This window comes from Botryllus schlosseri, chromosome 9 (assembly GCF_051294905.1).
Source record: "Botryllus schlosseri isolate E-star chromosome 9, Bs_hap1, whole genome shotgun sequence".
Lineage (NCBI taxonomy): Eukaryota > Metazoa > Chordata > Ascidiacea > Stolidobranchia > Styelidae > Botryllus > Botryllus schlosseri.
The window spans coordinates 24,913,886-24,935,603 of NC_137244.1; the positions used below are offsets into that span (position 1 = coordinate 24,913,886).

Here is a 21,718-nt window from a genome sequence, read left to right on the forward strand (position 1 = left end):
ATTCATGTAAGAGGTTATGTAATCAGAGTGTACTCTGATGTAATGCAGTAACAAAGTTCATTTCGAAGCATTATCGCTGCACTTACTACTGCGAGTATATCATGAACGAAAGAACCGAAGTTTCGAGCACAGGCTCTCAATCTCAGGTTGAAAGGTAAGGTTAATTTTCCAAATATATGACCAACATGTTATCAACGTTACTCGTATAGGCGGACCCAGACGATCTCCATATTCCTGGGTTATATTAGCCCCGTTTACCGACGCTCCCATTGTTAAGAACAATGCTGGTTTCAGACTTTGAGGTCAATTTTCGGGAGGTTCCAGTACATGAACTAAATTTTCATTTTTATTTTTGGGATCAGTGCTAAAGTAGCTTTCGATTGAGACCATTTTGATTAAATCCCTTCGTATACACTTTGCTTGAGCTACTGGTTTTGCAAGTAGTTGAAGATGTTCTAGTTCCGGATTCTTAAAAAGAACTGAGAATGAAATAAAACTCTAAAATATTTGTGATTGGCAACATATTTTTTATGTTACCATTACATATTACTCACATCAGGGCTAATTGTGATGAAGGATGGTTCAGCTGGCTGCGATGGAGACCTACATCGTTAAATCTCTTGATAAAAGCTGAAGAAAGAATGCTTTCAAGTACATGATTACCTTCATCGTTCATATAATGCAATTTAATTGCTTCATCTCTGAGACATTGAACTGTATCATTTTTTTCAGTTGTCAAATCAATTTACGATAAGAAATTCATTGACTTGAAGTCTGGAAATAGAATATGGACTTTGATATTTAACAAAGAGATAAGGCAAAAAACGCCACTCGTTATTGTGCATGGAATGGCAGGGGGTGTTGGCTTGTGGGTGAGTGAACTGCTACTGTGTGTTCTGTTATAGTTTGTTTCATCAGCAATTTTCTGTAATCTGCTACTGTGATCATGAAAACGTGCTATTTTGATTATTTCTTTACAATGTAAGTATGGTACTGTACTCATTCCAGGACTTGAGCTTTCTGTATTTGAAAATGATTTTTGTGCCTACTGATCAAGGTGGGCGTTGCATTATTAGAGTTCGATAAGCCATTAGGATTCCTTTGTGCCATATCACATACAATAAGTAGTTTCAATTTTGACTTGAATTGGATAATTTCACCTGACCCTGCTGAAAAACTTGCCCACTTTCCACAAAATCAATGTATATTTTGAGAGAGCATAGGCATACCATCGAAAAATTGAACCATGCATAAATTGCATAACACTTATTAAAGATCACTGGCACACCCTGCTTTTATATCACACTTGACACATGAAATAGGAAGTATAGTTTTTAAAATATTATCATCTGTAGCGGGTAGCCTTCCTGTATAAATGTTTTTATCTAACCATTATCAGGCACTCAACTATGATGCAATAACCGGTAAACGTCCGGTGTACGCCTTCGATCTTCTTGGATTCGGCCGGAGCAGTCATCCACAGTAATATACAACATTCAAAATTTTGATCTTCCAATAATTGTGCTCGACGATACAAAATTAGGTTTGCTGAAGATGCGATGGAATCCGAATGTCAATTCATGGAATCCATAGAGGAATGGAGAGAGGCAGTCGGACTGGATAAAATGATTCTGATGGGCCACAGTTTTGGCGGGTATCTTGCTAGCAGTTACGCTCTCAAATATCCAAGTAGGTAAGAAAAAGTCCTTCAAGTGTTATATTTCCAGCTTTATAGTCAATGAAATTGTGTTTTATGCATGACTAGTGAACCACGAATGTCATTTATGCGGCTGAAATTGCTTTAGAGTTGCCACTCTACTGTGTCACAAAATGAATGTTGTAAAATTTCAATACTACATCCTTGATGGTTTTATTCGCTGTGCGCGTTTTTACCTTGTCCGAAGACCATACCGGGATGTGGTTTGTAGTAGTTCTTGCGTTCATCTGACGGATTGACCAGTATCACCCTGTGCAATTTTGTCTTTCAGGGTGAAACACCTGATATTGGCTGATCCGTGGGGATTTCCCGAGTGGAAAGAAGACCCAGATAGGTTGCGGCGGCTACCGTTTTGGGCAAGGGGCTTGGTGAAGGTGCTCAGCCCATTCCTCCCATTGGCTGCAGTTCGAGGTGCTGGTCCTTTAGGTATGATTACCGAATTCCCGACGTGGTGTTTCTCAGTTTAACTTGAAATTTTGGCCGTTGTAATTCAGGACCGAGCCTTGTTCGTTTACGGGGTGATTTGGGAGCCAAGTTTGTAGATCTGAAAGATGAGAGTGGAACCTCCCCTATTTTCGACTACATTTATCATTGCAACGCCCAAAATCCAAGGTGTGGTAAACCTCAACTCTAACTAGCTTAGATTAGAATGAAGTGGACTTACTGAAGTATTCTAAATTGGTCATTACTCAGGGATGCTAATCATTTCCTAGATAAAATATTGGAATCATTTTCATTTCTTGAGCACCTTGCTCATCTACCCTTGTAATAACCAAACTTGCTGTTTGTTCGGAGTGCCGTGTTCTTCTGTATAAAAGCTGAGACGCGTAATTAGAATCTTGACCTTATAGTCGCCTCAATTTCATTCATTTCGAAGGTGTATGGACGACGGTCAGATTTGTACAAACCACTAGATTTTCGAAAAGCGCAACTAGAACTAAAAACTGCCGACTTTTGAAAATCCGCAACTGGAACTGGAACTACTCGATTTTCAAAATCTGCAACTAGAACTAGAACTACTCACTTTTCAATACGCGCAACTAGAACTAGAACTAAAACTGTTGACCTTTCAAAATCTGCAACTAAAACTAGAACTACTCAATTTTGAAAATCCGCAACTAGAACTGGAACTACTCGATTTTCAAAATCTGCTACTAGAACTAGAACTACTCCCTTTTCAATATGCGCAGCTAGAACTAGAACTAGAACTGCTGACTTTTCAAAATCCGCAACTAAAACTAGAACTACTCAATTTTCAAAATCTGCAACTAGATGTAGAACTACTAAAAAAATACGTTAGTTAGAAGACTGCCAACTAACTAAATGGGAGTGTGTACAAGTCTGACGACGGACGTTCAAGCATGCTGTGATTTAGGTTTGAGCACCGGCTACCGTAGCTCATCTTTGCTGCCACTGTTACGAAATTTCCCAATGAAAAATATCTAGTTTGATTGACTGCAACCCGGTGATTGATGTTTTTTTGTTGTTGACCTATCTGACCATACGGTCTTTCACAGTGGGGAGTGCGGTTTCAAGAATCTGAGCTTTAAAATCGGCTTTGCGAGAAATGCTATGATAAAACGAATCGGTAAGTAATCGATCATACACAGAACTGTAATTTGTTTTTCTGCAGCACTTGACGATGTCAATTGCCCATTTCAGGTAATCTGCAGCCGGGGCTCCCCGTCAGTTTTATTTACGGAGCGAGGACGTGGATGGACAAAGACTGTGGGAATCAGGCTCAAAATTTACTAACTGAAAATGATGTTAAAGTTTATGTAAGTTATTGTTACATTTATCTGTAAACTTTATAACTCTCAAATTCCCCCCATGCGTATTGTCTGTTTTTTACATGTGATATGTAATTATCTAGATTCTAGAAGGTCTTGTTAGTAGGGTAGAGATCAGGATTAGAATTAAGTCACAAGGTTCCAAGTCACAAGTTGGTTTGATTTTTATAGTTTTGACTCGAGTCATTTTCACTACATTACCGAGTCAAGCCTAAGTCAGGGAGGAATGGTTCAAGTTCAAGTCACAGTGTTAAGACTTGAGTCTGAGTCACAGTCAAGGTGTTTAGTTTTGAATATCGAGTTCAAGTCAGGCTCAACTCACTCCTGCGAAACTCTTGTGTGATATCGAAGGCCAGTTTTTGGCCCTATTTTTTAATTATCGGTCCTGATGTACGAGACGTTAATAAGTCATATGGAATGTATCGAATCATACAACCCTGGGAGAAATATAGGTTTATCTCGGCTCCAAGATACCACCAATAACCAGGAAAGATTATCAGAATGTATAACTGGGAACAAGTCGTGTTTATAAAAGATGACTCGAGCTCCTCTCGCATCAATTTACTTCCAATTTACAAAATAATGATCGATATGGAAAAGATAATTAATAAGAACTGCGGTTAGTTTCAATTTGGACGAGGAAACCAATTGGTGGATTTTGGGATGACCATATGCTGTCCATGACCAGAACTATGATATCGGTCACTGCTGAGTTTATTTGTAGGCTGTGTCTTTTCCAGACCTAATTTGACTGCCCCAGTTGGATCAGGTTGTGGCTGCGATAAAATTTAGTAACACAACCGAATGTCAGTGATATACTTCCTCCTCACAATGATTTTTAGTGCATGAATTTGGTTTGTCTATTTTAGTCGATTAAAGCTGCCGGTCATCATCTGTATGCGGATCAACCAGAGAATTTTCATCAAGTCGTCAATTCTATTTGTGATGATATAGAATGATGGTTTTCAAGAATTTGGTTCAGACTGTTCCAAATTACATACCTCTGAGCAATTTCAGCGATTCATGACTTTCTGCCGGCACATGCGATCGAATGTGTTCATCCCGTTTGAATCCTTTTGTTTCTATTTTCCTGCATTTATACGTGTATCTTTGATAAGAATTTAAATTAGAATATCTATGTTTGCCGACCGTGATGCGCTGCAAGATGTTCTGTTGCGACAGAAAAGTTCCTAAATCGAATGAAATTTCGTTTCCACACTGCTGCAGAATGACTATCAGTAATCAAGCATTCACCAACTTGGGACTGCCTTTATTTTATCTGTGTTGAATGAACTATTTTCTGCCTATTTCCACGATATTCTGAAAGTTTCACCCTGGGTTTATCCAAAGAGGGCGCTGTAGTTGAGAGAATTTTCCAAATTGTAGACGCAATCGCATTTGCTCGGTACGAGATGCGTATGACACGTCTTACATCTTCGCAAATTTTCATTTGAGCTCCTGACTTTCTTCATCAAGTTTTTCTTCAGATGGAACTAAACTAACTCGCAATCCCGAGTTTTCGGTACCGTGTCTTAATCTTTGGACAACCGTCAGACGAGGTCTGTCCTCCCTTGTACTGTGGATTCGGACAAGGCGATAAAGTTCGAGATAGCTACTAATCGCCTCACTGATACCTTACCATAGTCCAGATATTGTAATTTATAATAAATCAGATTTTCGCAGTGAATGTGTGTGTACTGTTTAGTCTAATAATCTTGCTGTACACAGTGTGCAGGGTGCGCTCGTAACGGGGTGTTGCCACCCAAGCAAATTACGTAGCCCAATTGAATATGTGCGCTACAGTGACGGGACGCGCGTTTCGTACATCGCTTTGGGGTACGGAATCGTATTTGCGACTACTCCAGCTAGGGTCGGCAGGAATCATTGGCAACCAAACTTTTGTTTGGGCTGAACGCGAATTTATTGGTCAAGATGGCGTATTCTGACTGAAAATGTTACTCAATGGTGGTCACACCAGTCCTAAAGAGAGCAGACAGTGTTTGGCCGCTGGCCTGTAGTTTCCACGATTTCAATGGCGAAATTGGATACATACTATAGTTCCCAATACCAAATTTCGAAACCAGAATCGTGCGATAAGGTGGACTGACATTGACAAGGCCAACGTAGGATTACATTTTCAGCTACGCAGTGACCTATGATAGAGACAAGTACGCTACGGTAAAGCCGTAGGCTACTACTATCTTTCACACAAACAGAGAGAATCTTTATTTGTCAACCCTCAACAAGAATACAAATGAGTGAAATGTCATGTAGCCCAGTGCTTCTCAACCGGTGGGCCGCGAAGCCATTTCAGGTGGGCCGCGAAGACATTTTAAACGATCATAGATCCCAATTTGTAGGTCTGTTCTCTACCACGCAAGTCGAAAATTAACGAAAAATGCCAAAATTTTCAACAATTTCTTCCACTTTCGGATGATGATTCCGGAACATGTAATTGACGGACCTGCGGGGCTCGTGCACTTTCGGACCGAATTCACTACAGCCTTACGGAGAAAATGTGTTTTTGGTCCGAAAGTGCACGAGTCCCGTACTAGTCCGGTCTCGTCAAATTCAGATTTGAGAATTAGGCTGCGTGATTCGCAAAATACCAGTTTTGAAATGTTAGTCACCTTTATAGCTCTCAGAGAAATGCAGAGATAGGCTACCTCAAATATGTGACTGGCGGTACTGAACTTGAATAGTGCTTTCGGAACTACATTGATTGCAGTTGAATTTGTTACCTCAAATAATTTTCATGGGACCTCAAATAATTTTCGTGGGCCCCTTATCAAATTCCCAAATATTCCAAACACTTTATATTCTCAAGATTAGAAAAGTAATTTCACATTCTCCTCCTCCAAATTAAATTGTTTTGCGCCACAAGCTGCGTCGCCGTGCTCACAATTCGGGAGTCAGATTTTCGTCACGATCATATTGATTGGAGCGTGAAATCCGACAGTGCGTTATTGTTGATGCGTGAGATTGAAATTCATTCTTTCTTCAAAGTCTTTGCGAACGTTGATCGGGAAATGCAGCAATCCAGCCCAATTACCGCAAATCAAGCTCCTCATAACCCGTTAATTCGACGTAATAGACGAATTGCTGATTGGATATTCGCTTTTTTGTCTGTGGCATTCATGATGTTTTTGTACTACTAGGCGCGACGAGATGACTGTACCGCACTGAAAACATAAAAACTGGCGCCCATTAGCAGTGGTTTGAACGTTTGTCGCGAAAGGGTGTCTGGTGGGCCGCGCAATGAAATTTGGATGAAAAGTGGGACGCGATCTGAAAAAGGTTGAGAAGCACTGATTGTAGCCTATAGCCTACATACAGATAAGCAAGGTATAGACGAGGCTCGGTATTACCAAAGCCGCGCCACACCGGGGATGAGCATCTCACTACAAAGATTCAGATTAAACACCAAAAATGAACAAAACGCACGGAAAAATTATGTAGGCCTATTGCCGTCGTTATTCCAATAAAATATATTGTGCCATATCTAATTTGAATCATTGAAATAGTCTGATTCACAGACTATTCGCAGCTATATATTAGAAATAGTGATGACATTGGAAACATGCTGATTCACGCAGTCGGTTATGCAATATAAGAAATGTTTACACAGTAATGTTGCGTAACGTTCGCGTTCAAGCGAAGATCGCCCGTACAGTTACTACCAGCGGAACATGAACGAAAGAAGCGGAGTCTCGAGCATAGGTGCTCAGGTTGAAAGGTAACCTTAATTTTTTAAATATATGACCAACATGTCACCAACGTTAGTTGTACCAGACTAACCGAAATGTTTTCCCTATTCCTTCGTTCTAGCCTCGTTCGTTATTGGTGATTAATGTTCCATCGTGCACTTTGTCTGAGCTGTGTGCGATGTGCTTATATTGAACAAACTCTATTCTGATTCTATTAGTCGTTACTCCTATTGAGCGCATACAACCAAGCGTTTATTTCATTTCTTTATAGCACCGTATTCTGTTTGATTTAGTGATACAAGAGTGATATCTCGAGGAAGGAAATAATGCTCTACAATATTTCTTGAGACGGACAGCTATTTTATTTTCTGTTGTCAATACAAATGTCTTCATTCAGGGCTAATTGTGACGAAGGATGGTTCAGCTGGCTGCGATGGATACCTACATCAACAAATCTGTTGATAAAATCCGAAGAAAGAATGCTTTCAAGTATGCTGATTAGGTCTGCCTATACCGTTCATATTTTCCAATTTTCTTGCTTCACCTCTCAGAAATCAAACTATATCTTGTTTTTTTTTCAGTTGTCAAATCAAATTACAAAAGCGAATTCATTGACCTGAAGTCTGGCAATAGAATTCGGACTTTAATATTTAACGAAGAGATTAAACAAAAAACGCCACTGGTTATGGTGCACGGTATGGGAGGCGGGGTTGGCCTTTGGGTGGGTATTGAGTATACTTCGCGTTCTGTTATAGTTTGTTTCATCCTGATTGTGTTATTAAGATCTGCTACATCGATAATGAAAATGTGCTATTTCGATAATTTTACCATGTGATTTGAGTACGGTTGTTATTGCTCCCCGTTAGCTGAGACAAATTCAAAGGCTGAAACATTCACCGATGCTGAACCTATAATTCATTTTTGTCGGTATTTATTGATCAAGGTGGGGGTGGGATTATTAGACTTGGATAAGCTGTTAGGAAGATCCTTAATGGATACCATCTCAACAAATAGCTTAAATCCCGACTTAAACTGGATCATTTCTATGAAATCTTCATAATTAATAATTTCACCCTACCCCGCTTCAAAAATTGACCCATTCTCTCTGAAATCACGTTGGTACGTTTTAAATATCGTAGGTATGCCATGGGAAAATTGAACCATGCACAAAGTGCACATATCCTTATTTTAGATCACTGCAATATCCTTTCTTGACACATATAGATTTTATAACACTATAATAGCATGTATACCCATATTTTTTAATCTCTCATTACCAGGCTCTCAACTACGATGCAATAACTGGTAAACGACCGGTGTACTCGTTCGATCTTCTTGGATTCGGTCGGAGTAGTCATCCACAGTAATATACTGCATTCGGAATTTTGATCTTCCAATAACTCTGGTACATGATCCAAAAGTATAGGTTTCCCGATGATGCTATGGAATCCGAATGTCAGTTCGTGGCATCAATCGAGGAATGGCGGGAGGCAGTTGGGCTGGATAAAATGATTCTGATGGGCCACAGTTTTGGCGGGTATCTTGCTGCCTGTTATGCTCTCAAATATCCAAGTAGGTAAGAAAAAGTCCTGTAGGTGAAGGTAATCTATTGTTAGTTTTATAGCCAATGATACTGTGCTTTATGGATGATCCACCAACGTTGTTTATGCGGCTACAATCGCTTTCGAATTGCCACTATGCTGTGGCACAGAATGAATGTTGAAAAACGTCAATTCTGTATTCTTGATTGTTCTATTCAATGTACGTATTTCACCCTGCAAAGTATGACTGCTAAGCCCGAAGACCATACCAGGATGTGGTCTGTGATAGTTCTTGCATTCATTTGATGGATCGTCCGTCCAGTATCAGTCCGCGAAATTTTGTCATGCAGTGTGAAACATCTAATATTGGTTGATCCTTGGGGATTTCCGGAGTATAAAGAAGACCCAGAGAGGATGCGACGGATACCAATTTGGGTGAAGGGCTTGACGAAGATACTCAGTCCATTCCTCCCGTTGGCTGTAGTTCGAGGTGCTGGTCATTTGGGTAAGGTTGTCTACTCTAGTAGTATCGCCACAACTTAGTTGTTATTATTATATGTTTGATTCGGAATTCTATCTGGTGCGATTCAGGGCCGAGGCTTGTTCATTCAACTAAGGACTTGGGAGCAAAGTTTGTAGATCTGAAAGATGAAAATGGAGTTCCCCTTATTTTCGACTACATCTATCACTGCAACGCCCAAAATCCAAGGTGAGTTAAACCGCAACTCCACTATAGATTAAAATGAAATGTATTCCAAATTATTCCTTAAATACTGAAAAAAAATCGGGTATGTCACATTGTCGCTATCATTTCCATCTGTTTTACGAAGACTTTTCCCAGATGAAATAGTACAATCAACTATGCCTTTCATTCCCATTTGCTGATATACCTTTTCTCTATGACCCTATGAAACGTTTCACGATTCTAAACATAGCTTATAGAAAGGTCTAATAATGCACAAAACCGGCTCTTCTGTGTTGGTCTCATATTTTAAAAGTTTATTGCATTTATTTGGGTGAAGGAGTACCCATATTAAAATCACAAAAGGTAAAGGCACTAAAACGCGCGAAGAAAAATTCCAGGTTAAATAAATATGCAAAAATATACTAGGCCAGTGGTTCTTAACTGCCAGTTTCCTGCCTGACAGGTATATTACAATTTCATATCTCAATTCCCAAATGCACGAAGTTGACTGATTGTCCATTATTAGAGAAATAGACATCAAAGTTTCAATTTATTGATAAGTGTTGAACGTATTTTTTGCATGGTTTTGCAATAGACCAGGGGTGTCAAACTCAAATTGAGTCGCGGGCCGGATTCAAACCCTAAGATCACTGGCGGGCCGGACCAATTATACGACTCCATATGTTACCTCATACCCTTGTTTTTCACTTGAACAGGGTACCGTTCTAGCAAAACCTTTATTCGTGAATAATGGAATTGGCACAAAAACGGTAATCGGCAGACATGAAACGCTAAAACAGTGGCGCTAACGACGATACAAGTTGGCATATTTCTATGCTCTCTTGGATTCAGTCGAAATCTGGCGTCAGCTTGCGTAGGCGTCGTGAGGAATACATGAGATTTAACCGTAAACTCGGACATTTGGATGTGGCGTATCATTATTGAATCGCGATTCGACTTTCTCTTGCGACCTTTTGAGTCGTAATTGGCACAGCAGTACGACCACAGATTGGAATAATATTTTTGCGGAACTTATATATTATCCGTGTAACCCGCATATAATGGTTCCATAGTGGCGTTTTCGCCTTTCTGAATGACACGTTTTAATTGATTCTTCCAGAAAACTTGGAAATCGGTGTGCACTTTTTTACCTTCTCAAAATTGGGTGTCAATGTCACCGACCTGTTCCTGATGGTAACTAGAGTGAAACCACAACACCGCAGTTGGGTGAATATAATATGACCTATGAACAAATTGGACATGCTCAACATTTGCTGTATTGAAGGATTACTTAATGAAAGTATTTCCTATATGCCAACATTTGTTACAAATTTGCTGAATGAATCAAGCCTTTTTTAAACTACTCAGAATTGCTTCGCGGGCCGGGTGAAATCGTCTGGCGGGTCGGATGCGGCCCGCGGGCCGTATGTTTGACACCCCTGCAATAGACAGTTCATGGTCACGGTCAGGCGTTCGGACAATGGTACAAGTGTTATAAGAAACTGACAAAAAGTAGCCTATAACTCGTTTCGGACAGTATAATAGAGCCTACAGCAAATAGCAAAGTCAGATTTCTTCCAAAGGACACCGAACAATCAAGTTAATGGTATTTAACAGGACTTCGCGAATCTCGCCCTGCAGAAACTTAAATAGAACCACATATAAATATCTAGTATCAAAAAGTCATCAATAAATTTTTCCAATATTACACCCAAGTTATCGTAACTATATTTAGGGTGAATTTTAGATTATTAAGGTTCACCGGTCCGCAAGATTTTTGGTTAAGTTTTACCTGTCCGCGAAGTCAAAATATTGAGAACCACTTCTCTAGGCTACTTTATGTTTAGCGAAATAATCTTGTGTACATATCCAGCTAGTCCCCTACCGGGGGATCAAAGTACGGAAGTTACTGTCCAGGCTATAAGAATCCGGACATTCACTTCAATATACTTAATTTCTATGGCTTTATAGAACACACGTTCAAGTCCACTGCAGAAAACAGAAACTCATCTGTGGTGTTACTGTTACAATATCTCTCTCGCTTGACTGATTGCATGCATTGCAACCAGGATAACCATTATTTTTGTTTGTCGATCTATCTCATCACGCAGTCTTTCACAGTGGGGAGTGTGGTTTCAAGAACCTGACCACGAAAGTCACTTTTGCGAGGTACCCCTTGATGAAACGTATCGGTAAGTAATGGATCACATGAACTCCATTTTTTTGTTCTGTAGCACGTGATTATTCAGTTGCTTATTTCAGGCAATCTGCAGCAGGGGATCCCAGTTAGCTTTATTTATGGAGCTAGGACATGGATGGACAAAGACTGTGGAAATCAGTCACAAAATTTACTTCCTGAAAATGATGTTCATGTTTATGTAAGTATTCATGCATATTAATTCTTATAAAGTGTCTGTTTATCCCAGATACCGAATCGACGGAAGTATGTTTAGGCTGTGTCTTCTCAAGACCTATAGTGCACCTACATTCGAGTAGATATATTTTGTCATCACAATCATTTCTAGTGCATTAAATGATTTCATTTGTTAATTCTAGTCGATCAAAGCGGCCGGTCATAATCTTTTTGCGGATCAACCGGAGAAGTTTCAACAAGTTGTCAATGCGATATGCGCTGAAATCGAATGATATGGTTCCCAAACCTGTGATACAGTATCATATTGTACCAAATTATACGCCATGGCCATTGGCCGAATAAATGTCTGGGATTTCAGTGATTCTTTACTTTCTGTGAACATGTTCTCTTAAATATGTGGCAAAAGGCATTACTATATTAATATCCTATGCTTTTTTTCCCGCTTGTATCTTGTTTATTTCTGCTTTGCTTCATTTATATATAGGTAATCTTTGATAATATAATTTAAAGTCGAATATATAAGAATATGTAATATCTTTGCCGATGATAAATCGTTGAAAAATGTACTGTTGGGTTAGAGAGAAAGTCCCTAACATCAAATAAAATCTCGTTTCCACCTTATACTGCAGAATTATTGTATTCGTAATCAACCATCCGTGATATATATATGACTGCCGCTATTTCATCTGATATTTGATGGGGTTGAGTGGTGATTGAGCTAATTTATGCCTATTTCCATCCTATTCTGGAAGTTTCTTCCCCAGATTAGCAAGGAGGACACTGTAATATGTGGTGTTTCCACACTTCCCTTCTAGGCACAATCGCTCCACGATAACTATGACACACCGCAATCAGAAATTTTTATTTGAACTGTGACTTTTTCAGGAGATCCACTTGCAATACCAACCTTGCATGGACTACCTTTCAGCACATTTTTGATGTTTGTAATGTATAGTCGCTAGAATGGGTATGTCCTCGTCTCTGCAGGCTACTCTTTAGTGGATTCGGACGAGCGCGGGGGGGGGCTCGAATTGCCTCAATGATAACCTACCAAATTGCATTTATCGTGTTTTATAATAAATCAGATTTTCGTAATATAGGGACGTTGTTACTGAAATTACGTAATTGAATACACGCGTTTCAGTGAGGGCTGCGTATTCCACACATTGCATAAGAGTACAGACCATTGGTGATTAATGTAGGGTTGGTCCGATAAATTGAACCGTGTTTGGAGCTGATGCGACGTACAACAGGCACGGGTGTAACTGCCCGGAATCTTCATGTGACTCGATCAGTAGGCGGATGTATTTGGGGGGGAGCGATTCTTGATGTTACTGTACGCAGGGTAGTCTAATGTCGTGAATTTATATTAGGGAAGTATAGCATCAGTAAAGAAAACCAAGGAAACACAGAACTATTGACAGTAGTGCTACAAAATTATAGGGAAACGTATATGTGTTGGTCGTGTGGCAGCCGATCTCGGGCGACAACTTCCATCACTGAAGGATATATCTTCGCGATCAATTACAAATGTCTAACGATAAAAAAAAAACGAGCGTGATTTCTAGACCTATCCCTTGGTCGTTTCAACGAATGCTCCGATTATATCCTATATACCTAATGATTAGCAGCCGTGCTCTGCACAGCCCCCTATGACAGTTGCAGTAGCGGTGCCACGAGCTTTAACGTGCTCTTTGGTATGTAGCCGCATCGGCGGTCGCACGGTTAATAAAGTCTCTGCGGCAGTTGCTGTATCGTTGATCATCAGTTACATGAGGAGGTCTTCAGCACTCGCAAATAAACATATGGTTAGTTATATTAGTAGCTCTGCTACTAACATCAAAGTAATAAATACAGTGTATATCGGATATAAATTAAGGTTACCAAATTTCTGTGACCCGAATTCCGGTCACTTTTAGCGCCCTCTAGTGGATTTCAAAATGAGGTATGAGCACATTGTGTGTCGATATGACGTCACACTAGCAAAGCTTTGCTTATAGACCTGAAATGGTCACGATCCGGTTCAGCAGGAGTATGTGACTGTGTGTTGCGTAACCTGGACCGAAACCACATTTTTTCAGCCCATTTCCGCCCAAATAAAACACTGATTTTGGGCCCGCCATAGGGTAATCTATGCAACTTCTGGGGGACTTGCTATATGCATCTGGTTTCTCTATGCATCTGGCAGTGTTGGGATCAAGTCACACTACCTTCGAGTCACGAGTCATTTCGAGTCATTGCACATTTTGACTCGAGTCAAGTCAAGTCAATCGATTTTTCGAGGTGACTCGAGTCAAGTCGAGTCAAGTCAAGTCAAGTCACAATTCAAGTCAAGTTGCATTTTCGAAGTATGAGGCATGATTACGTCATTGGATTTTGCTAGCTGCCTGAAATACAGATTGAGTGGTCATTGATTCTGAACCAATGAACGAATATAGAGTTAAATATACACGCAAGAAGGCGCTGTATCGTTCACATATACGTAGAACTGGTAAACTACGTAAGTAATTGCATAGCCTCAGTTTACCAGCAAGAATAGAGAATAGAGAAACGAATTGTTAAGATGCAATACATAACCCATTTACAAATTGATATGATACAATTCGAGCCTGCGCCAATGGTTGATGCCAATATAAACTATATTCGAATTCAATTTCAATAAAACAAGAGGTTAGGTTAAGGTAAGAACAGAAAACAGAAATATACATTTTGCTATTACATTACTTTACAATACTAGTTTACGACATCGTAAGCTTTAAGCTTCGATCACTTCGTTTGCGGACAATTTATTTGTGAAAGAACAATGGAGGCACAGTGAAACGCACGATCATTGAATGATTATAGTCGCTCTCACGGGTTACACGAGCGTTTCGCGAGCAATCCGACCATATGCAAGGTACAGTAATTTTTATCGACACCGATTCCTTGATGACTTGAAATTGACTCCTGAATTTTGCTCCGAGTCACGAGTCAATCCACATTTTTGATACGCCGGGTCAAGTCAAGTCATTTTAGCAAAGTGACTCGAGTCAAGTCAAGTCATACGAAAAAGGTGACTCGAGTCTGACTCGAGTCATCCCAACACTGCCATCTAGTCGTTCAATTTTTTGAATGAATTCTGTCAATAATATTGGTTCTTCCATATATTAATATATAGTTTGATCCTCTCTCGACCCACATGATCAGAGTTAGCGGTAGAGCTGGTGGAGGATGATGACTTCGACAATACAGGGAGCGTAATTGTACATCGTTACACCCCATATCCAGTGGTTTCCAATCTCTTATGGTTGCGACTTCATCTCCAATGGGAAAATGTTCCGTGGTCCAGATCATAATTTTTCGAGCTGATTACTAAAGGAAATCAGCGCCTTTGCCCAGACTTATTCACGGTTTATTTTGGAAGCTGATTACGCGCCACATCTTCGCAAACGCCAGAATGAAAACACAACAAACCGACCCGCGCGTTTGGAACCACTATCTTTGAATAAAGCATTTTAACGGCCTTAACTATGTCTAGGAATATACCATTCTCCTATAATTGCGATTAGAATTAGGCTTACTTCAATAAATGAAGGTTATTTTTAATTATATTTAATTGCAGTTTTTGCGAGGGTGGTAGTCCCCATATTAAAATCAATAAATGTCATAGTAAATCACGCGCAACGGGAAGAAAAATATCATGCAGCATAAATATCACTAAAATTAATGTTATTATGATGATTTACGAAACAATTATAGGCCTACGTCAAGCCTTCAAAATTCCTGACATTTAGGTATTTTTTAGAAATTCCTCCCGGACGCAAGTTTAAACAGTGGAATTCCGGACGTATGGCAACCCTAATATAAATTCTGATGACCTGCCAGCAAATATAAATACTACTGCTCATTGCTATATGGCTCATTTTGATGATGCCCAGAAATGGCGACGCCAAAATTTTTCGCAAGAGGCTTTTGCGGGAGAGAAAGGCGACCAACCTTTTTGAGCTGGATCGTTATGGTTCTGTAACTACCCGTCATGCACAAGATGACTTCACATATATCTTCACGGATATTTCATTTCCACTAACGTGCATAGCTTTGAACCATATGTTTCGTGTGCTGCGATGTGACTAATCTCTGTCCCCTACAGTATAAAATAGTATTCAAACTGTACTTTCATTGATAAATCAACTCTTAATGACGAAGAGCGTATCATCTCAGTCCTCGAAAAAACAAACTACTCGACACAAATCAAAAAAAAAAATACTTCACAAGCAAACAGTGATGGCACAGAAACCACCAGGGCCGGGCGCGATGCAAAGTCCCCCAGTAGCAAATTGCACGTGTAGACTTGGCGTAGGGCTACATGTGGTCCTTCACGGCTATCTGTTGGCTATAGAAGTAATAGAAATGCGACCCTGAATAGCATAAACGTCGGACACCCCTGGGTTAAAGTGATGACCCTACTAATAATAGAAACGACTATAGATTCATAGCCTACTTTATTGATCATTACAATTGAACACAAAATCCCGCAAGAAAAATCATTTGAAAAATCTCGAAAGTGAAATCACGACGGTTATGCACAAATTTTTCGCAGTTTCATTACCGACTATAGTGCATGCCTGCACAATTACTGCAGTCGGTTGATATACGAAAATGTCAATGTCTCGTCCTGACACATTCGATCCAGTGCCTCAAAGAGTAAGAGCATGCACCGCCCAAACAGATTAAAGTTTAATTTTCCATAATATATCAGCTTCCACAATATCGCTGCACATCGTCTTTCGTCGTACACAACGCAATTTACCGCGAAATTAAAAATTTGCGAATACCGATCGCTGCACCGATGATAAAATGAAGAAAGTTGAAAGGAAGAATCCAATATATAATATTCTCTGTTGTCTTCGAGATCAGCGCCTTGTAGCCACAGAGATTGCATGAGAGACATTTCGCGACATATTGTTAAATGCGGAAAAGGTTTTTCTCTTTTCCTCACGATCATGACAGTGTAAACCACTGTTAGAAAAAGTTCTAACAAGGTTTCATGATGATCGATGTCGACGGCATGAAGCTGAAGTATTTTCCACAAAATGTTGGCACTTTTGCTGAACTCCAAATTCGTGTAGAGCATAATTGCATCATTCACAGTGAGGTTATAGGAAGCTTTAGTCAGTAGGTTCGAATGAAAAATATATCGGAACAGTACACTTTGATTCTCAATAATTTTCAAATCAGAAGCAGGGTGCGTCACGTACTCTACAAAGAAACCGTAAATAAATGGCTGTAAAATCTTTAACATTGTTATGATATCGGGCGAGTTTATCAATAATTCCGCGCACTCCGGAAGATCCCGACATTTCACGGTTTCACAGAGCACCATGATAGCAATTGATTTAGCCAGTAAACTTTTTTTCGGATATTCTTCGAAAACGTTTCGGAGATATTTTGTATCATGATCTTCCGGCTCCTGCGAAAACCTGACCAAGGGCAGTATATCATCATAACGAACCGAGGAAACAATCATTGAGGCATGCCTCATTTTGACGCTTAACATCATCAGTACAAGCGGATACTTATCATCATAATCGATTTGCATAAAAGTGAAATTTGCGTATCTGCCGACGTTGTATGTTCGTCCGAAATTATATCTGTAATGGTTCTGAGTATTGAGCTTGGCGACCTGGTCTACTTGACCTGGAAATTCACCTGCTACGTTGGGATCCATTACCGAAAACTTCAGATCTAGTACGCCTTCCTGGTATTTCGTGTTCTTGACGTCGGAAAACGCATCTCCAAGCAAATCCAAAATAATCTTGTACTCCTCGCGCGAAAGCTCTTTCGCATCATAAAAAACATCCGTCGCCAAAGTTTGTAATTCCTCATTTGCTTGATGTTCCAATCCTTGCAGCCAGCGCGACTTGGCTATTCCGATTTCGTACAAATAAATCATATACAGCGTGATTTCGTTTCCTTTTAAGGCATTTTGAAAATATTGGATTGCATCACTCGGTTCCAACGCCGCATATTTTATCTGCACTTCAATGTGCACGTAACGTTGCCAAGAACATTCTGACCAGTTTGATAGCGAATCACGGAGTTCAATGGCCTTGTCAAAAACTCGATTCGCCTCATCATTCTTAGGGAAGCCATATTTGTGTAAAACATATGCTCTCGTGGTGAAGTAAACCAGTTTCTCTGACAAACCCAAGCCAAAGTTTTCAGCTGTCTCATTGGCCCAAGTATAAAGTTTTGCGATATCATTATCTGACAAAACTGACCATATTATCTCATCACCAACTTGTGATCTGGTCATTAATTGATGAAAAGACTCACACAGACATTTGAAATAGATCTCCGTGTAGTAGCACACCTGCGAAATCTCAATACTACCGTGCTGGTAATTGCTGATTACACCATCGATTAATTTTAACAGTTCTAAAATAGTTTTTTCTTGATCGCCAGAAAAGTAAAAAGAAGATTTTAACATCTCGCATTTCCATATCTCGTCTTGTATCGATGGAAAAGTCAAAGTATTGTAGTCTTTCTTCAGTTTAAACCTGCGATAAGCAAAATCCTGTACGGCGATCACAAAAAAGTGCATGGTTACCGTGTAGGTTGCGAGGCAATGTTGTCCAACCTTCTGTGGCAAATCACGGTATGATATTGCGCTTCGTTGGCGATGCTTGGTTTGGTAGCAGCGCATTCGAAGTTCCAAAGCGATCGCAACAGAGAAGGATATCAGGTGGTGGGTACTTTTGTCAATAATTCCGCGAGATTTCAACGCATCCACTATGCCAAAACTACTCTGTGAACGCAAACGAAAATGAGAGGCCAGAAAATGCAAAAGAACTGTGATGGGTCTGTACAGAGTCTTCTTAACGTTTATGAATCGCAGGGCATCGCTTTGACTAGACTTCCACTTTTCCACTAGGTCTTTCAACACGTCTTGTTGCTGCGAAAACAATTTTTCTTGTGAGAACGCATTCTTTATTGTTTCACACTCTCCCAGAAAGCTTTTATATATCTCCTCACTTCCATAGACCAAGCAAGTTGTCCCTAGAACATCGTTAAGCATGTAGCCATGTTTAAGCTGTTCCTTTTCCGTAAGAAAACTTGCCATCACCGACGATGTTTGTATCAACTCCACGGCATTATCAAAGTTCTTTGTTGGCCGAGACCTTCCAAGCGGGCATTTGCAAGCGTGCGGCATCATGCCATCAAACGCAATTCCGCAGGGAGTGTAAAAGTCTTTGAACCAATTGTTCGCGGTGTCTGGAGAATACGGATCACATAGGTATGGTATGTCAACTCCTGGAACGATCGTTTCTTCGAATCCGATGATTAGTACGTGAAAGATTACCGTGAACCACCGAAAGTATTCGCGTATATTTTCTGTATCAGGTGTACCGTCGGGCAGCATGATAACATGCTCAAAATCAGACGAGAGTGTTATTTCCTCTCTAGCCAAAGAACCGAGACCGACAATGGAAAACTCACAAGGTGGATCCACCATGACTCCAAGGCATTCTTGAGTAATCTCATTCATTAATCGAATGTAATTTTGCGTGTTGGCTGTTGCAATTTGTTTCACTGTGGATGTAATTTTCATTTCGTCGTCCAACGAGCATGCCTTGGTCGAGATTTGTTTCCTGATTGTCTCGATATGCTTCAGTTTTTTGTGCTCTTCCAGACGAAGATCCGCTATCTGACTTCTTTTTCTCTGGCAAAATTCTATGAAATCTGTGACTTTCTTTACATATATAGTCGACTTGAAAATAGTCTCGTGCAGTCCTTTTAGAGATCCCATTGCTTTTTTGTAGTCTTTGCCTTCAGGTGACGTGATTCGAAATCTGGCAATTGCAGCGTTTATTAGCGTTGCGGCGCGAATGAAATTTAACTTTTGGTCCATCTCATCCTCATGTTCTTTTGTAGCGTACCAGTTTCCATGCTCAAGGAGAAGCCCATCAGAAGTTGTCAATTTGTTTTGAAATTCCCTACCGAAAACATCACAACAGTCTCCAACGTCGGCCGAAAATTGTGTTTCTTTATTATTTCTAACGTCTTCATTTTCCTCTGACGGCGACTGTTCTTCGTCATCGGTATCAGAACAATCCCCATTTTGATATTCTTCAACGTCCACGGTGTCCATACTGCGGTCATCGGATGATTCGTGTCTTTTTGCCTCCTCAAAGAATTCAAAGTTTTTCGACGCCATCAGAGCTTTAACCATGACACCAGAAACACCGATTTCACTGTAAATAGCATATTCTCCTTCCGTTCGAACTAGATCGGTCGCATGTTTCCAAAGATTTTCCAAAACGTGTCCACTCGATCGTATTTTATCATATACCTTCAAATAGTCATCCGCGGTGAGTTCGATACTTTCCGAGCGCTTTGATAGCGGGCTGCTCATATTGTCTGTACTGTATGAATATGCCAAGCTAACGCATGAAATCGTTACTACCTTTGCTTGCCTTGCGAACTTGATTCCGTTACCGATACCATGCATATAATCTGAATCATATTCAATCATCAAATCAATTATAAAACGATTCTAGTGCGCAATTTCAGTGCGCAATTATATACAAACGGCTCAAAGCATGTAGTTCACGTAGGCTAAGTGCACTTACGATGCCAACCATGCAAGGAAGAACATTGAGGACATTTGTCTCGTGATCCAAGTATAGATCGCTTCAACAGTATTTATTACTTACTGTTCGAGAATACAAACGTATGTTTGCCATACCACACAAGTGTAGATATCAGTTCACTTAACACTAAAACAGAATAGACAAGAACGATGTAGGTAGCTGCACAATATTAGCATAACAAACATTTATCCGTGCGTTGATAGAGAAGTATATGCGACTTGTTATGGAAGCACGCACTATAGGCTACCCATTCGGTTCTGTCCTTTTCGAAGCATGGATGCTTGGCTTGCATTTAATCACCGTATCTATATTGCCGTTTCAACGTTTTATACAGTTTAATATTAACAACGTAACTTTCAGCAACGTAAGTAATTCGGCTCAAGCCGAAGAGTCATTAATGATGTTTAACTCAATGGGAACTAAATGACTGGACGGACGTAGTAAACCTGTTGCACACATCTCCGAAACCGTGCAAGATTGTAGATGCGGTATATTAATCGATCTCAAGATTCCCTTCAACACATCTGTAAACTATTCGTTCTATTATTCCATAATTAACAGCTACAGTAGCGATGTGCTAATTTACCTTTATGGTTTTATTGTTAGTTTCTTTTAATCCCTTTTAGTCCCTTCAATGAATGTAATGTATTGGTCCAACAGCGACCTCTCGGCATACCGTTCATCGGTACCAGTCATATTAGAAACGGGTGTTATTGATACTAAATTAAAGAGATTATGCCCAAGTGCGAGTCAAACTAACAGCAAACGAGCCATAGAGTGCGGAAGTGTGGTGTAATTAGGATGAAGCGGGAGTATCTATTTTTGTTACTAAGCAGTTTGGTGGATCGAGGTGACAACTATCGCCAGATAGTGAGCACTCATGCGTCCTGCTTTAGTTCATCGCTTTTCTAAGCCTCGCACATACATACCTAGCTTGCAATGTCAGATTCCACCATCGTGACTTCATTCAAGTCAATTGAACACTGAACAGTGACATTTTGTCTTTAACATTTCTTATTGTCTTACGTTGTTTTCTAATGAATATGTTCGAAAAATATGACTTCGATCAATTGAATGTTTTTCAAATCTTACGCAGGTACATGATTTGTACAACACTGCCCTGTGATTGGTCTGCTTAAAATAGAATAGTATATTCGTATTGAAACGAGACCGAATATTTTCGGCTGCCACTCGTCAGGGGTAATCGTCAGCAACTGACGAGTGTCAGCCGAAAATATTCGGGTTCATATTAATATTAATATACTATTCCA

The 21,718-nt window shown here is 40.0% G+C and overlaps 2 protein-coding genes across 5 annotated transcripts; both read left to right on the forward strand.

Annotated features, from left to right (window-relative positions):
• Nucleotides 1–29: 29 nt before the first annotated feature.
• Nucleotides 30–5,194, forward strand: LOC145446353 (1-acylglycerol-3-phosphate O-acyltransferase ABHD5-like). The gene is made up of 10 exons (XM_080324620.1): nt 30–154; nt 560–651; nt 733–872; nt 1,400–1,482; nt 1,544–1,693; nt 1,989–2,143; nt 2,212–2,329; nt 3,235–3,305; nt 3,380–3,495; nt 4,377–5,194. The coding sequence occupies exons 1-10, from the start codon at nt 102–104 to the stop codon at nt 4,464–4,466; spliced, it is 1,068 nt and encodes a 355-aa protein (XP_080180746.1). The 5' UTR covers nt 30–101; the 3' UTR covers nt 4,467–5,194.
• A 773-nt stretch (nt 5,195–5,967) lies between these two features.
• On the forward strand, nt 5,968–12,601 carry LOC145446354 (1-acylglycerol-3-phosphate O-acyltransferase ABHD5-like). Of its 4 annotated transcripts, none has more exons than XR_013917273.1 (10): nt 5,968–7,243; nt 7,612–7,703; nt 7,796–7,935; nt 8,495–8,577; nt 8,641–8,790; nt 9,106–9,260; nt 9,347–9,464; nt 11,552–11,632; nt 11,703–11,818; nt 11,997–12,601. XR_013917273.1 is itself a non-coding variant. In XM_080324621.1 (10 exons), exons 1-10 carry the CDS (start codon nt 7,197–7,199, stop codon nt 12,084–12,086), a joined length of 1,062 nt encoding a protein of 353 aa, XP_080180747.1. In that variant the 5' UTR covers nt 5,968–7,196; the 3' UTR covers nt 12,087–12,601. The 4 variants fall into 4 exon arrangements, 1 of the variants encoding a protein (XP_080180747.1); XM_080324621.1 differs by having other exon boundaries at nt 11,562–11,632; XR_013917274.1 differs by having other exon boundaries at nt 10,561–11,818; nt 11,997–12,030.
• The last annotated feature ends 9,117 nt before the right edge of the window (nt 12,602–21,718 follow it).